The sequence below is a fragment of the Mauremys reevesii genome, linkage group 16 (genome assembly GCF_016161935.1).
Source record: "Mauremys reevesii isolate NIE-2019 linkage group 16, ASM1616193v1, whole genome shotgun sequence".
In the NCBI taxonomy this organism is placed as follows: domain Eukaryota; kingdom Metazoa; phylum Chordata; order Testudines; family Geoemydidae; genus Mauremys; species Mauremys reevesii.
The window spans coordinates 9,651,695-9,669,257 of NC_052638.1; the positions used below are offsets into that span (position 1 = coordinate 9,651,695).

General features: G+C 51.2%; 1 protein-coding gene and 1 non-coding gene across 7 annotated transcripts in view; both read right to left on the bottom strand.

Annotated features, from left to right (window-relative positions):
- Positions 1-249: 249 nt before the first annotated feature.
- CPNE2 (copine 2) overlaps positions 250-17,563 on the bottom strand; it is a 172,684-nt gene continuing 155,370 nt past the window's right edge. For all 6 annotated transcript variants that reach the window (XR_005588916.1, XM_039503319.1, XM_039503317.1 and 3 more), the window contains 2 exons: positions 1,819-2,055; positions 250-801 (listed from right to left, as the gene is read on the bottom strand). Coding sequence is in view for 5 of the 6 variants with exons in the window: in XM_039503319.1 (XP_039359253.1) it covers positions 694-801; positions 1,819-2,055 (345 nt within the window). In the remaining variant the exon portion in view is untranslated. The remainder of the gene's footprint in view (positions 802-1,818; positions 2,056-17,563) is intronic.
- Positions 16,027-16,168, bottom strand: LOC120384881. Its single transcript, XR_005589155.1, has one exon. It is a non-coding gene; the product is annotated as a small nucleolar RNA SNORA57 (small nucleolar RNA).

A 17,563-nucleotide genomic window follows, 5' to 3' on the forward strand; every position in this document is an offset into this window, starting at 1 on the left:
CCAATAGGGGCAGGGAGGGGGCGGAGTTAGAGTGGGGACTTGGGGGGGTGGGGCTGGAATGGGGGCGGGGCCAGGGTGGAGTTGGGGCGGGCACCCACCGGCACCGGAGAAAGTTGGCGCCTATGCCAAGGAGTAAGATGTTTGCCCGATTACCCCGGCAGAGCAAGGGAGCCAGCATTAAATGCTGTGCAGGGCACTACGAGGGCTTTCTGCATTGGACCCAAACAATGGACCCAGGCCTGGCTTTTAAATATCTGAGTTTCTTTATTAACCTGAGTATAACAAATATAACATGTACACAGTATAAAAATGACCATAGAGCATGAGCGGGGTATGGGTACAGCACAGATACATGATCTATACACAGGAGTGGGTGGTAATATATTAAGCATTCTGTTGTTTGGAAAAAAGCAAGTTCTGATCTGTAAAAATTTTCATCCCGTTCCACTGAAATTATACAAAGTACCTTCAATACTTAAGAGTGACTGGAGGGAGGCAGGAGAGGTCTCCGTTCTGCCCGTGACTGTTACGCTGGCCCGGGAACGTACAAAGCCAATTCAGCTGCTTCTCCGGGTCAGAGAGTTTTTAATAAAATAAACTAATTAAATTAAAAGAGTACAAAGGTTTAAAAGCATGTGAAACATGCACCCTCCGGAAACCGGCAACATGCAGACAACACCGATGCTCCCAGCGCTACGCTGGCTCCGAGCTGAGGGGAGGCAGATTTTGATGCTTGAAATACTGAACGACTTGCTGGGGGAGTTCTGCCAACACCGCTTTGGCCAAAGTTTCTTTAGGTGCCTGTATAAAAAAAGAACAAACAGGCCAAATGATTTCTTGTGCCCAGCAGCTGCCGCAGCGGGTCCCTGGGCTGGTATTAAGGCCCGTGTACAATTACCAGGGTGGGTGTAGGCCACCTGCGGTTACCAGGTTTTCATGCAAGCCCAGGTGCTGGTAGAGAAGGTGACTGTTGCCACGGTGGCTTTAGATCACGCCCACTCACCACTACAATGGAGGCCAGCGGGGCTGATATGTTAGAGAATGTGCCTTGGTATCCTGCCTCTCTTTCTCCCGGCATCCCAAAGCACTTAGAGCATTGAGTCAGACGGTTACCCTGCAGTGACTGCGTAGGCAGGATACACTCGCTAATAGCTCTCACACAGCCTGGGCCAGCAGCAGCTGCTCTGAAGGGAGAAGGGATGACGGCCCGGACACTGGGACTAGCCTCACAGTGCTATTGTACGGGATTGCTCGCTGGACAGCAGGAACGTCACGTTAGCCACTATGGAGTCTGAAAAGCTTCCCTGCAGAGGCAGAATTGCCTAGTGGTTATGGCCCAGGACTGGGAGTCAGGGATTCTGGGTTATAACCCCAGCGCTGCCACCTGCCTGCTTTGTGAGCTTTGGGCAGCGTCACTTACGCTCTCTTTGCTCCGGCCTGCAAAACAGATGCAAGTGCCAGGCCTTGCTGCCCAGACTCACGCTTATCTGCGCTTTGATTTTGCTGGCAGCCTGGAAAATGCCAGTAACGTCCCCTGGGTTCACGTCTCATCTGCAGCAATGCACCACGTGAGAACTGGGTAGGACCCCCAGTCTAGCAGGAGGCCTCTGAGAGCCACCAGCTGCACCACACAGCCTAAGGACCTAGAATGCTACAGCACTAAACGTATGAGCCTCTCCCCTCTTCTTTAACCAGGGAAATAAACAGAGCACGCCAGCTCGGGGGCAGGATCCCCCTGGGATGGGTCTCTGGGGCTGACTTACACCCTGCTGGAAACGGCCCGGGTCTGGCGGGCACAGCAAAGCCTCCTGCACTTACGCTGCGGAACTCGCGGAAGGGAACAAACTGCACAATGTCCCGCATGGCTTCCTCGCCGGTGTACGACCGGAGCACGCGGTTATCCCCATCCAGGAACTCCATGGCTGCAAAGTCCGCGTTGCCCACCCCCACGATGATGATGGACATGGGCAGCTTGGAGGCCTGCACCACGGCGTGTCTCGTCTCGTCCATGTCGCTGATGACGCCGTCCGTGATGATCAGGAGGATGAAGTATTGCTGGGGGGACAGAGCCGAGAGTGAAATCAGAGGCGGCGCTGCGGGTAGGTTATGGGCTCCAGGCTTCTCCCAGCCCCGTGCACTCTCCCCGCAAAGACGTGCCTGATGGGGAGAGGAACACAGCCCCAGCCCATGTGACTGGGCGACTGCAGTGTGAGAGATTGCAGATGCCTTTCCCGTATGATACGGGCATGTCAAACGCCTAAGTGATTTAGGAGCATAAGCGCCACTGATTCTCAATGAGATTCACTTTCAATGGGACTTGCGCTCCTATATCACTTTGAAAACCCCACCCATAGGTGCCTGGACATAAACTTTGCAACCTAAATTTAGGCTCCTATTTCAGAAAATTTGGGCCAGTGTCTCCTCACGATCCACCATCCCATCCAGCTACACCCATCCTCCATCAACCCACTGCTCCGAGGGCCTGTAGGCCCCTTACTCACCTCCTCAGACCTTCTCCCCTCATTTGCCAGGAGACTCGGTCTCCTCCGAGTTGCCTTACACTCCTGCAACCACCCTTCCCTCAGGAAGCGCCTCAAGCCAACATCCCTCCTGGTCACTGGTCGCCCACCCAGCCACCTCCCTTACGGTTTCCTCACTGACTCTCTGGACATTTGCTCCCAGCCTACCCACATCTCCACTGACAATGGCTGACTCACCTGGAAGAAGGCCCTGAGACTGAAGCCACCCTGGGTTAGTGCCCTCTACCGCACCCATCTCCCGGCTTCTAAGAACTATCTGGTTCCCAGCTGTCACCCGCCTAGAAGCTGGTCTGTTTTCCTAGCGTTCCAAATGCACCTTTGCACAACTGGTCCCGAGTCTCCTATGAAACTTAGTACAATTCTCGTGATCTTTATTCACTCTCACCCTCTTCCCTTCCTCTTGTATTGCTCAGTGCCTGTGTTTGTCCCGTTAAGACAAACAGGTGAGAGCTGTGGCCGTTTAATCTTTGTTAAATGGACATTTGATAAATATTAGAGACCTGTAGCAGAACCATTAGTGGAGCCACTGGGTGAAACCAACTCTTACAAGCCCCTGGGATCTGCAGTGTTCAATTGCTTTGAGGGAGACAGTGTGGCATAGTGGATACTGCACTAGACTGAGACTCAGGATACTTGAGTTCTAGTCACAGCTCTGCCACTAGCCTGCTGGGTGTCTCAGTCTCTGTGCCTCAGTTTTCCCATCTGTAAAACGGGGACAGTGATCCTGGCCTCCTGTATAAAGTGCTTTGAGCTGTACTAATGAGAAGAGCTAGAGATGGTTATTAACAAAACTTGCCCCATTTCAGGGCAAATTTTGCCTCCATCACAGGAAGTTCAAGATTCAACTTTGCTCAAGAGGTGTGAGAAGCAACATGAGCCAAACCCCAGACGAACCAAACCTGGTAATTTACACGCTGCTCTTCTCCATAGCCCATTACCGATCCACTGTGCTAGACAGTCCACCTCTCCCCAGCTTGCTATGCCATTGACTGGGCTACGCAAATGCCATCCATTCTAGTCACCAAGGGCAAAGTCACCATGAGCAGAAAGCCAGCGAATGGCCTGAGTATCACTTCAGCTCTCAAGAAAACTTTCAGTTTTATGGTCAACTTTCCCCACTCCCACTGGGTCATTCCATTGCTTCTAAAAGAAAAAAACCCACATGGTTCGAATTCTATTCAAAGCCACCCAGGTGTGTCCAGGGCTGTGCCTACAGTAGTGCTGCTTATATGGCAGGAAGTAAAACAAAAGAGGGAAGTGAGATCTAAATTCCCGTTCGGTCCCCTGCTAACTGCCCATAGAAAGGCTGTTGACTAGCTAGTGCACCTCACCGGGAAGAGGGATAAGAAATACACGGACTTTTTGTCAGATCTGGGGAAATATCCACAATTGTGGAGCGAGAATGCTCCCTGCAACGTTACTGGGTCAAACCCAAGTGGGACTTTTGCCTCCAAATAGACTGCTATTAAGCAGCCTAGGGATTCACCCAATCCCTGCTCAGATGCAGGTGTAAAGATTCCTGGCATGGGTTTTCCCATTGGTGTACAATGTGCCGCCAAGACACTCATCCTACTGGCTAATGAGACTGCCTCAACGTGAGCACCACCTCTCCCTTCGACTCAGAGCCCAGCATTTTAAGAGTTAAAGGGGTCACCAGCTGCTCTCTGGCAGCCATGAATTTTAACCCACTTCAAACATTTCCAACCACCTTCATTTTTAAAATCACAGGATTCTAGACTGTTGGGGGCCAACATTTTCAAGTGAGCCCATCCAAAGTGCACCCCCAAAGCCTGCCTTTACATGTGCAAAACCTGCAGCGAGGAGCACCCGAAGCTGCTCATTCGGAAGGTGCAACAGATGGTCCTGCAAATTCCAGGGGCGCAGCCAGTTTGGGCAGGAGAAAGGGGGGCGGGTGAAGGGGTTTTACTCTTCTATCCCCTGCTTTTGCAGTTTTAACCCTTGGCTGCTGGAGAGATAAACTCCAGCACAGAGCCTGCCTCTGCCCTGGGAGCAAAGCAGTACAGAGCTCAGGAAGATCCGGTACATCTCCCTTGCTTTTCAGCTAAGATTTTTAGGTGCCACACAGCTTAAAGCACCCTTCATTGTATGCTCTAAAGAGAAGAGATCTTTATAGCTGCACAGTCTAGGCCTCTACTCCTTGGGCCAACATCATCCTCCGTGTGAACTCCAGGAAGTCAGATATATCGGAAATAAGCCTAGTCCCACGTCCTTGGTGACTATTCCTCTGGACTTACAGACATCGCTCGCTATATTCAGCACCAGGACTATTTCATGCAGTTCTAGGGTGAGTCAGATCCAGCTTAGAACTATTTCATGCAGTTCTGTGGCGAGTGAGATTGTGTGTGTGTGTGTGTGTGTGTGTTACACACACACACACCAGTGAAAATGGCTGTGCAATTGCAACGAGGTCAGACACCAGGTGGATGTGAATTTGCTTATGACATTTCCATGACAACGTCATTCCAAGTGGTGCAAGATGACTCAGTGATGCACAAGCATTTGAGCTCTTCCCCCCTTCCTACGCCAGAGGTAAGCAGGCCGGAAGAGATTACCTGACAGAGCAAGAGCCGTGATTTCTCTCCTGTCAACCTCCAGCGCTGCCAGCAGAGATGTAACAGCTTGAGACAGAGGCCCTGCTCTCTGTGTCACTTCTAGTTAAGACAAAACTTTGGTGCAGAAATGGAGAAATCCCATTCAAGTCAGTTATCATTCGGCTGCTTCTGGTACACCCTAAATTGCCAGTAAAACACAGAGGACTGAGCCCATGTGCCAGGGTTTGACTGTATTTCAGACCCGACTCACTCTCTTCATGAGAAACAAACCCCATATAAGTAAAAAAACAGTTCACTTGAGCTTAGAAAAGGGTTACTGACATGGACCCACCCAGACCAACAATTAGATCAAACCAATGGGACCCATACAGTCTAGTTCATTAGTAACACCCAAATCCATGTGTTAGGTGGAAGGCACAAACTCACAGTGATATGCTTAATTTTGCAATGCTTTCCCAGGAAGGGGAAATTTCTTCCTGACCCCACCCGGTGATTGGATTATGCCCTGAAGCATGAGGGTTGGTAGCACCTGTATTTCTTAGTATAATTACTGGTGCTATCTTTGCTCATATGTACAGGAACTCCTCACTTAAAGTCATCCCGGTTAACGTTGTTTCGATGTTAAGTTGCTGATCAATTAGGGAACTTGCTTGTTTAAAGTTGTGAAATGCTCCCTTCTAAGTCGTTTGGCAGCCACCTGTTTTGTCCACTGCTTGCAGGAAGAGCAGCCCGCTGAAGCTAGCTGGTGGGTGGTTGGAACCAGGGTAGACCGGCAGCTCCCCTATCAGCTCCGCACTCCCCTAAGTTCCCTGTGCAGCAGCTGTCCCTCCCCCCACTGCCATGTGCTGCTCCTGCCCTCCGCCTTGGAGCTGCTCCCAGAGACTCCTGCTTGCTGTACGGGGAGAGAGGGGAAAAGGGGGGGCTAATGTCAGGGTGTCCGTCTCCCCTCTGCTCCTGCACCCTGCCTACCCCATCTTCCATAGAGCAGGGGGGACACATGATGGAGGGAGGGAGCTTCTAGGCAGTAGCTGCCCGCTCAGGTCTCAGCAAGCTGATTTCATTAACAAGGCAGTGTACCTGAGTCTAGGGTCAGCTACTTAAAGGGGAAATGCACATTTTTTCTCTCACACACTGGGTGTGTGTCTCTGTCTTCCCTCCCTCCTTTCCTGCTGCCTTGTACACAGCGGCGGCTCCAGGCATCAGCACTCCAAGCGCGTGACTGGGGCAGCAAGCCATGGGGGGCGCCATACCGGTCCCCGCGAGGGCGGCAGTCTCGCGGATTTGGTGGCAATTCAGCGGCCGGTACACCGAAGCCGCGGGACTGGCGGACCTCCCGCAGGTGCGCCGCCAAATCCGCAGGATGGGGGACCTCCCGCAGGCACGCTGCCGAAGGCATGGGACCAGGGACCTCCCGCAGGTGCACCGCCAAATCCGCAGGACGGGGGACCTCCCACAGACACACTGCTGAAGGCATGGGACCGGGGACCTCCCGCAGGCGTGCTGCCAAATCCGTAAGACTGGAGACCTCCCGCAGGCACACTGCCGAAGGCATGGGACCGGGGACCTCCCGCAGGTGCACCGCCAAATCCGCAGGATGGGGGACCTCCCGCAGGCACACTGCCGAAGGCATGGGACCAGGGACCTCCCGCAGGTGCACCGCCAAATCCGCAGGACAGGGGACCTCCCGCAGGCACGCTGCTGAAGGCATGGGACCGGGGACCTCCCGCAGGTGCACCGCCAAATCCGCAGGACAGGGGACCTCCCGCAGGCACACTGCCGAAGGCATGGGACCGGGGACCTCCCGCAGGTGCACCGCCAAATCCGCAGGATGGGGGACCTCCCGCAGGCACACTGCCGAAGGCATGGGACCAGGGACCTCCCGCAGGTGCACCGCCAAATCCGCAGGACAGGGGACCTCCCGCAGGCACGCTGCCGAAGGCATGGGACCGGGGACCTCCCGCAGGTGCACCGCCAAATCCGCAGGACAGGGGACCTCCCGCAGGCACGCTGCCGAAGGCATGGGACCAGGGACCTCCCGCAGGTGCACCGCCAAATCCGCAGGACAGGGGACCTCCCGCAGGCACGCTGCTGAAGGCATGGGACCGGGGACCTCCCACAGGTGCACCGCCAAATCCGCAGGACGGGGGACCTCCCGCAGGCACACTGCCGAAGGCATGGGACCAGGGACCTCCCGCAGGTGCACCGCCAAATCCGCAGGACAGGGGACCTCCCGCAGGCACGCTGCCGAAGGCATGGGACCGGGGACCTCCCGCAGGTGCACCGCCAAATCCGCAGGACGGGGGACCTCCCGCAGGCACACTGCCGAAGGCATGGGACCGGGAACCTCCCACAGGTGCGCCGCTGAAGGCAGCCTGCCTGCCGTGCTTGGGGCGGCAGAAAAGCTAGAGCCGCCCCTACTTGTAGAGCGTTGTGAGAGTTAACCCTTGAGGGCTCAGTCAATTGCTAGTTCATCATTTAGCAGTAAGGCATTCCCTGGGAAATAGCCCACCCTCTGACTCCTCCACCTCAACCAAGCTTCACAATCATCATCACTGTGTACCAGTATTAAATTGTTTGTTTAAACTTATACTGCATGCAGGGCCGACTTTAGGAAGTGCGGGGCCCAATTCCAACAGTTTTGGCGGGGCCCTGGCAGGGATGACTTAAAAAAAAAACACATGGGGCTTGTACTCACCGGGCGGTGCTCTGAGTCTTCGGCGGCACTTCGGTGGCAGGTCGTCCACTCGCTCCAGGTCTTCGGCAGCACTGAAGGACCCACCGCTGAAGTGTTGCCGAAGACCCAGAGCAAGCGAAGGACCCGCCGCCAAAATGCCGCCGAAGACCCGGAGCGCCGCCAGGTGTGTAAAAATTAAAAAGGCGCCTCTAGCCAGGGAAGGGATTCTCACTAGGCGCGGGGCCCGATTCGGGGGAATTGGTGGAATAGGCCTAAAGCCGGCCCTGACTCTCTGTGTGTGTGTGTGTGTGTGTGTGTGTGTGTGTGTGTGTGTGTGTGTGTGTGAAAAAAGGGAAATTGGATTCGCTTAACATGGTTTCGCTTAAAGTCGCATTTTTCAGGAACAGAACTGCAACGTTAAGTGAGGAGTTCCTGTAGAGTGTAGAATCCAGCTTCTGTGACAAAGGAAGTTGGGGATCATCAGCAAACAGATGCTGCTGCAGCCCAAATATCTAACCATCAGTCTTCCCCAGCAGCCTGGCGCCCATCAGATGGGACGGGTGAGGGAACCCCACAAGACAGCCCTCAGAGGAGATCAGTGATTCTCTCTCAGGGGTGCTGAGAGGCATGAGCAGATTCTACTCAAAAGCAAGCCCATCCACTTATGTCCTCATGGTCAAGCATATCAAGAACTACTGAACAGTCTGAGAACATAGATAGCTGATCTTTGTTGACTGACAGGGGAATAGGGTGACCAGATGTCCTGATTTTATAGGGACAGACCTGATTTGGGGATCTTTTTCTCATATAGGCTCCTATTACCTCCCACTCCCTGTCCCGATTTTTCACTCTTGCTGTCTGGTTGCCCTACAGGGGAACCAAAAGTCCGGTGCAGTCTCCATGCTAGAGAGAGACTAGATTTACAAGGAATAAGGAAACCGGGAGAATTCTGCCAGTCTAGACCTGCTACTATTGATCTTCTCAATAACCTTCCCCACAGAGGGAGGTTCAAGACATGGTAGATATTGGTTAGTGTCAAGACTAACCGCTTATGGGATAAGTGGCATCTTGCCTTAAAAAAGAGAAGCATTAAATAGCCTCATCAGTATCAGAACCAAGCTCTCCCCAATGGCTTTTACAAAGGTCCATCTGACAGGTACATCCCAAAACTCCATCAACAAAACCTAGTGAGACTTAGACAAAAGTTCCCCAGAGCCTCTCGGATGCTGTATCCATGGAATTTGGTATTGCCATGGATCTGAGCAGTCCTGTTCACGAAGATGGAGTGAGAGATACCCAATGCTCTCCAAGGGGAGGCAGCTTGAATTCAGTCAGACTGTCCATCACCAAGAGGTGATCCACTAGTCAAAACTTTGCAGTTGTCACGGTGGAGATGCAAAATCTCAGACGTCCCCCACAACTATAGGTAGGGTGAAAAAAATTCTGCGCCATCTTCAGTTGGATTTGGAACATGCCTCTCCCTATCTGCCTTCCCCTCCCATCACTCCCCTATCACAGGAAAGCTGAGTTGAAGCAGTGAGCTTTAGCTCTTTGCTGGGGAAGCAGTAAGGTCCAGAACTCTGAGCCAATGCAACAGAGGGCTTTGAAGATCTGGAGTGACACCCTGAATCTGACTCTGTGTCTGGAGGGTAGCCTGTGAAGCAAAGAGATTAACGGAGTGACGTGCTCCTGATGACCAGTGTTATTAAATCAGCTGCTGCATTCTGATCTTTGTCGGAATTGACGGCACCCTTTCATGCTGTTCCCTCCCTCGGAGGTTCTCCTACGTCCGAGTGGCTCCTGGGCTGGTCAAAGGGAAGTGCCATCGTTTTTGAAATATTTTGCAGGGGTCACAACTCCATAACACCTATCGGATGGCCTGCACGGATCTGTATGCAACGACAGGACATGCAGGTCCTAGAGTGCACTCAGCAGTCCCTTCCACGAGGACTCACTCCAGGCCTGGACTTAGGGAGGCCCTGTTGGTGACAGAAGTCAGCATTGGTCGTGTTAGTCCCCTTGGAAGTATGAGAGCCAGAGAGAACCAAAAGATCTGACTGTGTCCAGCAGCCTTGATTCAGCATCCTTTTTACATTCATTACAACCAAGGACTGTCTCTTCTCCACCAACGCTGCAAGATCTGGAGGAAACGTATCTGAGGGGGGAGCGAGATGTTTTGAGGGTCAACATTAAATGCTCAGAGGTCACCCTAATCACCAGAGAACCAGCTGTCCTATTCACAGCCTGAATCACTTGAGCTGATGCATCTTGCAGCTGACATGTCTTGCGTGTTCACTAATAGAGAACATTTAATAGCAAAAGATTTAATTCCATGCAAAAACACCACTGAATATAACCACACAGATTCAAACATGCCCATAATTATAATGAACTCCACACACTCCGCTCACAGGCTTTTTTATCTCACGTCCCTTTGAGATCCTAAGCTGGTGTGGAAAGTTAATGGTTTTGTCTGAAGTTATTTGTAAGCACCATTGAAATCCTGCTTTTGTTCTTCCATCCTCTTCTACAGAAACATCCAGTCATTAGCTGGCTGGGCACTGGTGCCCTTTCCAGGGATTGGGGCTCCAAGGAGGGTCTGTTGTGATAACTGGGCCTACCCGGACTGTGAGTTCAGCTGTAAGAATCTGTCACAGTAACACATAATAAAGCTTGTTCTAAACAGGCGCAAGAGAACCAGAGAGAAACTATTTTAGTCTAAACCAAAAAGGCCACGTTGATACAATCCAAGGACTGTTGAAATGATGCTTCTTAAAAACAGATGACATAGAGCCGGAAGTTAATGAACCCAAAACTGGTGGGTTGGATATTAGGCCTAAATTGGTGGACAAAATTATGAGGGGGTGGGCTATTCCACCCACCATTCCCTTTGTGGGAAAGAGACTTTTGGGTGGGGGGGACTCTTGGGAAGAAAAGACAGACTGTGGCAGCATCATGGCTCCACCCCCACCATTTCTTGGCACCTCAGGCCTTCTTCACCCTGATCCTGAGAGGTGTCCTGAGCAGACCGGGCCAGAGAACGGGAGCCAGAAGACACTGCTTCCTCTTACCGGTTTCAGCTGAATCCAACCACCACCTGGGCTGACCGTCCTTACCATCCAGACACTGTCAAACAAGGGAGCTTTTCCTTCGAAAACTGAATTTAACAGCAGCTCCAGCCCACCTCAACCAATTTCTCTTTGCCCCAAAAGGACAGTTGTTACTATCTTTGATACCATCGAAGAGTGTGTCAAAAAGGGGGTGGAGGTTCCTTTTCAAACTCTCTCTAGCTACAGGGAAAGGGAACAAGAAATGCTGTTCAAAGGGAAGCCTGATTCACTGTTTTCCCCGTCTTTTATTTAACGCTGGCCGGCGACTGGGCTATGCTGACGCCCTTGGCTCATCTATTCCATCGAAATGAATACAATGCATCGGTGTGTGATATTCACAGCTGACTTGCTCTGTGTTGATCAGACCTGGGCTTGGATCAAGCCACCCAGATCTGAGCACCTCCCCGCCTGGGGGAACTTTGGAGGGGGGCGGGGTCTTAGGAAAAGTGGGGTGGGGCCCCGGGCACTCAGAACAGCTACGATGAAAGGAAGTACGTGGAGCAGGTGAATAAGTGGCCCATCCTGACTTCTTAAAAATGGGCCCCCTGGTTCCAGCCCCAGTTTAAGAAAACCACTGATCAGCCGCAAACTCATTGCTAACAAAATATCACTAATGCTAAGGATACAGCTACACAGCAATAAAAGACCCACCCACGGCATAGCCGTAGTTGGCCCAGGTCAGCTGACTCGGGCTCCCAGGGCTCAAAATTGTGATGTAAATATTCAGGCCTGGGCTCCAAAACCCTGCGAGGAGGGCGGGTCCCAGGGAGTGGGCTCCAGCCCGAGCGTCAACACTACTATTTTTAGCCCTGCAGCCGGAGCCCTGCGAGTTCCACTCAATTGACCTGGGCTCTGAGACTCGGTACTGTGGGGTTTTTAGTGCAGTGTAGACGTAGCCTAAGAGTTTAAGAGGATCCAAAAAAGGACTCGAAGTTTATGTCAAAAACAAGAAAATTCAGCCTTACAATAATGCTATTTTTTTTTTAATAACAAGTGTTTTGAAATGGACATAAACCCTCATGCTTCAGGGCATAAACTAACCCCTACCCAATGGAGGCTAGGAAGTATATTTCATTATGAGCAGATTACCCCACATGTGCCTACTGGGAGGTTCTTACTCCTTCCTCTGGAGCAGCTGCTGCTGGCCACCAGACCTGAGTGAATCATTGATTTTCAGCCAAACCAGAAAAATATGTTTTCTTGTGAACAGAAATTTAAAAAAATATATATTCATTGGGGTCGAACATCACATTTGCAATATATGTTCAAATCAACGTTTTGTTCTAACAATGTCATTTCAAGCCAGCATTTCGTTTTGAAAATGTCAGTCGAAACAAAAGTCTAAAACCAACCGTTTCAACCCTTTTGAAATGTTTGTTTTCAGGTTTTTCTTCTTTTTTGTGTGGCTGAAATGATTCACCAGATTCGACCCAAATTCGTGAATAGTTTCAGTCCTCCCAAAACTGCATTTTTCATGCGTTCTGTTGTACCAAGTGTTTTCCTTAAAGCCACAGCTTCTGGAGTCAGGGAATTTTGTGAAGAATCTCACCTTTCATCTACAAAAGAATACAGGATGTTTCTAGTCCTCCTGGCTGCTGAGAAGAGCTTGAAAAGATGAGCCATAAAGGCTCAAAAAACTGAAACAATGAAAAAGAACCTCTTTTTTCTGCAATCGTCTGATTATTTAAATCACTTGTGATTTCTGAATCCTTGAGGTTGGTAATGCTGTATTATCAGGGAGATTTAGGAAACCAACCCTCCGCCTCCAAACACTTAAAATAAAGCCAATCTGGCAATAGAAAAAGCCTGGATTATTTTACACTCTACTGAAAAGATCCAGTTTGCAATGTGGATTTTGCAACGTGATTAGGGATCAGAGGGCACCAGCTAACACAAGGGAACCATGAATCTGACAGCTGTGTAGTTATAAATACACACACACGGACACATCTGCAGCTGCAGAGAACGTAACAAGTTTTTTAAAGGGATATTTGTCTGGATATCAAGAATGTTATCAGAATTCATGGCAACAAAAATTTTGGAAGGGATATTAACCTCGTGCTTCTGGGCTTGAGACAATTTCTAACAATGAGGTTTTTACACCTTCCTCTGCAGCTGCTGACACCGGCTACTGTCAGAGATGGGACACTGGGTTTGATCTGGTTTGGCAATTCCTATGAGCAAGGAGTAAATGTACAAAACGCCCCGGGTTGGACTTGGTGCTGATTTCCTCCCCATACAATTCTACCCGCTTCAGTCATAAAACAGGGCAGAATTTGCCTCAATGCATGTTAAAAAAAAATCTGTTTCCCTTTGTTCTTTCTCTCTGTGAAATCGGCAATGGGATCAGAGACGAGCACTAAAAGGCATGCAGGAGAGGAGGAGGGAGTAAAGCTTATCAAACGTTATATCGACAGGCTATTTCAAAGGCGAAGTGAACTAAGGGATATCTGCTAAGATCATCCTCGGGATTACGGCTGAGCAATCTGGCAAGGACACATGATCAGAGCTGGTGGAGAGCAACAGATCCTGGGACGTCATAGCTATCGATCTCCTTGCTGGACCGAAATGAAATTCTCATCTCCTCACTGCCTTTATCCCTTTAACTTTTCAGCCTGGGTCAATGGAAATTGCTTAATACTCGTATCCTTTTCTCAAGCTCTACCCCTAACAGGAGACCCACCACCCATGGGCCTCCGTCTTCTTTCACATCGGCATAAATCAAATTAGAGGATTGGGCCAAAAGAAATATGAGGAGGTTCAACAAGGACAAGTGCAGAGTCCTGCACTTAAGACGGAAGAATCCCATGCACTGTTACAAACTAGGGACCGAATGGCTGGGCAGCAGTTCTGCAGAAAAGGACCTAGGGGTTACGGTGGACGAAAAGCTGAATATGAGTCAACAGTGTGCCCTTGTTGCCAAGAAGGCTAATGGCATTTTGGGTTATATAAGTAGGGGCATTTCCAGCAGATCGAGGGATGTGATCATTCCCCTCTATTCAGCACTGGTGAGGCCTCATTTGGAGTACTGTGTCCAGTTTTGGGCCCCACACTACAAGAAGGATGTGGATAAATTGGAGAGAGTCCAGCGGAGGGCAACAAAAATGATTAGGGGGCTGGAGCACATGACTTATGAGGAGAGGCTGAGGGAACTGGGATTGTTTTGTCTGCAGAAGAGAAGAATGAGGTGGGATTTGATAGCAGCCTTCAGCTACCTGAAAGGGGGTTCCAAAGAGGATGGATCTAGACTGTTCTCAGTGGTAGAAGATGACAGAACAAGGAGTAATGGTCTCAAGTTGCAGAGGGGGAGGTTTAGGTTGGACATTAGGAAAAACTTCTTCACTAGTAGGGTGGTGAAGAACTGGAATGGGTTACCTAGGGAGGTGGTGGAATCTCCTTCCTTAGAGGTTTTTAAGATCAGGCTCGACAAAGCCCTGGCTGGGATGATTTAGTTGGGTTTGGTCCTGCTTTGAGCAGGGGGTTGGACTAGATGACCTCCTGAGGTCCCTTCCAACCCTGAGATTCTATGATTCTATGATAACTCCACCGACTTCAGTGTTACTTGAAGTTACTCCTGTGTGTGCTACTCCTGATTTACACCACCAAGAGAGAATCGGGCCCTGAGGCTACAAAAATCCAGCTGTAAATATGCTTCTATTTTTTTTTTCACATTCCATTAACCAGGAACATTTTCCGAAGAGCCTACCTTTTATTGTGCCATACTACCATGACATAGCCCAGTGCAGCAGGTCATTAGAGGAGCTGTTACACAAAGATTACTTAGGCACTCAGACTGGGGTTTTCAAAGGGGCTTTAAGGAGCAGGGCACGCAATTCCCACTGATATTCAATGAAAATGGGTGCCAAACTCCCAGAAATTTTGTCGAAATCCCCTGGCCCCAGGCTCATCGAGCACTGCAACGCAGGCCACCTCAGTCATCATGCTGTTTCCAAATCCTGATCCGATGGCCAACTGTGACAAACAGGAACTCAGAGATTTCAGGATGGCCACACAAACCTTCCCCTAATGTGCAATCAAATGAAAACTTGCAGGATTATTTTCCTGTGAACAGTCTTGCAAAAGCAATCACCCCAGATGAAAAGGCATCAGTAATTCCATCAGTGTGACCGGGGACAAATTTCCAAAGGCGTTTAGGGGCCTATAGATGCAGATAGGAATCTATAATACCATCTAAAGCAGGTTAGGTACCTAACTCACCTTGAAATCAATAGGAATTAAGTGCCTATCCTGCTTAAATGGTTCTGTAAACCCCAATAGGTACCAATCGGCACCTGTGGGAATCTGGCCCCGTGACTGGTATCCACATGAATAGACACAAAAATTCTTCCCCCTGCATTCAACCAAGGGTTGAGAGAGCATTTTCCTCCTGCCCTTGGCACTGCATATCTTGCCAGGTACTTTATTCCCACTGCCTCCTGACGCCACTGCCAATGGCTGCCTGCTGGACTCTCAGACCAGTGCTGGCTGAGAACCCTTACACCCATACGGCAGGCTGATGAAATGTCACTCGGTGGCATTCAATGCCCGTCCTGACGGCACATTTGCTTCTACTGTTTGAGGGTCCAAGTGACCCACTTCCCTTCCCTCCCCCCATCTGAGGCTCTGGGTTCCCATTGCACACTCCCAGGACTCCCTGCCTCCTGTCAGCACAAGGGGCTAGGCTCCTATCAAATCCCGCAAAGCCCGCCCTGGCCCGAACAGACCCAACTCTGGCAGCCGACGCCATAGCAGCGGGGTGAAGCGTCTGGGGCAATGTGCCACTTGTGTGCGTGCATGGGGGAGCTGTCGGGGGAGAAGCACAGGCTCCATCACGCTCCAGTCACTGCACAAAGCAAGTATGTTCTACGCAGACAATTGTAGGCTCCATTGAAACCCACCTGCTACATCAGGTTTAGATCAACCTCTGGGGGAGCAGCTCTCCCCGCAGCCCCTCCCACTCCCAACACAGAACTTCAGCGACCCCGCTCCAGGCCCTCTCTCTCCTCGCCCAGACACACCGTCGCCGGGGTGTTTGATCCCTACCCCACTCGGGACTTGTTTTCCTCCTGTCGCCCCACCCTGATAGCTGTCCCAGCAGCCTCAGACGCCCCTTGTTGCCCTCCCGCGCAGTATGTGCCAGCGAATGAGGGTAGGACCAGCAGACGGGAGCTGCCGGCTCTGCAGACACAACGCTGGAGTTTGCGTTTCCTATCCCTCCATACGTCACACACAGGAGGAACAAGCTTCTGCATGTGTGCCAATAACTGGAGGAGCCCAGAACCCCCCACTCTGCGCCCAGAGGTGGCCAGAGATCAGAACCAGAACCCCTAGCCGAGTACACCACAAAATAGAGGGACGGCCCTTTATCTAGGAGCGGTATCTCCAGCTGGGGCACTTCACATCCGTCCTACATCAGATCAGGAGCCCCGTGAGAAATCTCCCGCAGAGCTATGCTCCACAGAGAGCCCCGGGGAGGCACCACTGAACTACGTCGTCTGCTGAGCGGGAAGAGAGCTCGTCCTGCGCCCTTTCTCCTTCCCTCATGCCACCCACGACTGATCACTCGGTACCTGCAATGCGGTCACTTAGCAGGGACAAGACCTGGCCCTTAGCGCGTAATCCCCAGCCGGTTTTTCCAGTGCAACGTGCGTAGTTTGTAGCATCATGTGCCCACCCCACTAGAGCTCTCACGTGGCTTTATGACACTGGGGAGTGAGCAACCTGAGGGCTTCCTTTCGCCCAACAGCTCATGAGAGGGACTCCGAGGCTGGCTGCTCAGAACAACAGGGACCCCGTGAGGAGGCTGGGTCAGAGGCTTAGCATCGCTCGCTTCACCGAGTGGGAGAAAGGCTAAATTTCTCCCCCACGCCTATTCTCCCCCACACCAAAGAGGCTGGAGCACCCGACAAGCAGCAGCCCCACAGCTGCCTGGCCTCACCTTCCCAGCCCATCGTGCGTCTCAGCCTGGTTCTCACCCCTCTCCTCGTCATGTTATTTATTTATAGTCCTGTAGGGCCTAGAGACAGCTGCACAGGCACACAGCGAGAGACAGCCACCGCCCCCCAAAATAGTTCACCGTCTCCTCGCCTTCAGGGCTCGTCTACACTGCTGAGGTAACTTGCGTTCTAACTCCAGTCTTGCCCCCAACTCGAGTCCTGCCCACACACAAAGTGCGGTGGTGCTTTCACCTCGAGTCGGCTGACCCGTCCGGGGCACAGACTACAGCTTGAGTCAGCTGCTAATACGACCCCCGCGTAGTAATGCAGTCACTCTGTGCAGCTCCCGTGAGCTAGGCTAACTCTGTAATGAAGAGTTCGCTTCCGTTTCCCTTTCCCCACTTCCCTCTCTCACTCCAAGCACCTCTCCCCCTCTCTCACAAACACCGACCCCCCCAAACTAACATTTGGGAAACAAGCCCACCCTGGGCAGACCCAAGCACTCCACAATCACAAGCCGTGGCCCCCACAATCATGAGACTGGCTTAAAAATCACAAGTGGGTTTTCTTTTGTTTTTTTAAATAATGCATCTGAGATTCTAGTTATTTGCCCTCTGGTTTTCGAACCTTTAGGGGGTCATATTTCCAGCCTTTTCTCCAGAACAATGACAGCCAGAGACGTTTTTTTTCTTTAAATGAAAGCTGATAGTCTCCAATAATCACCTAACTC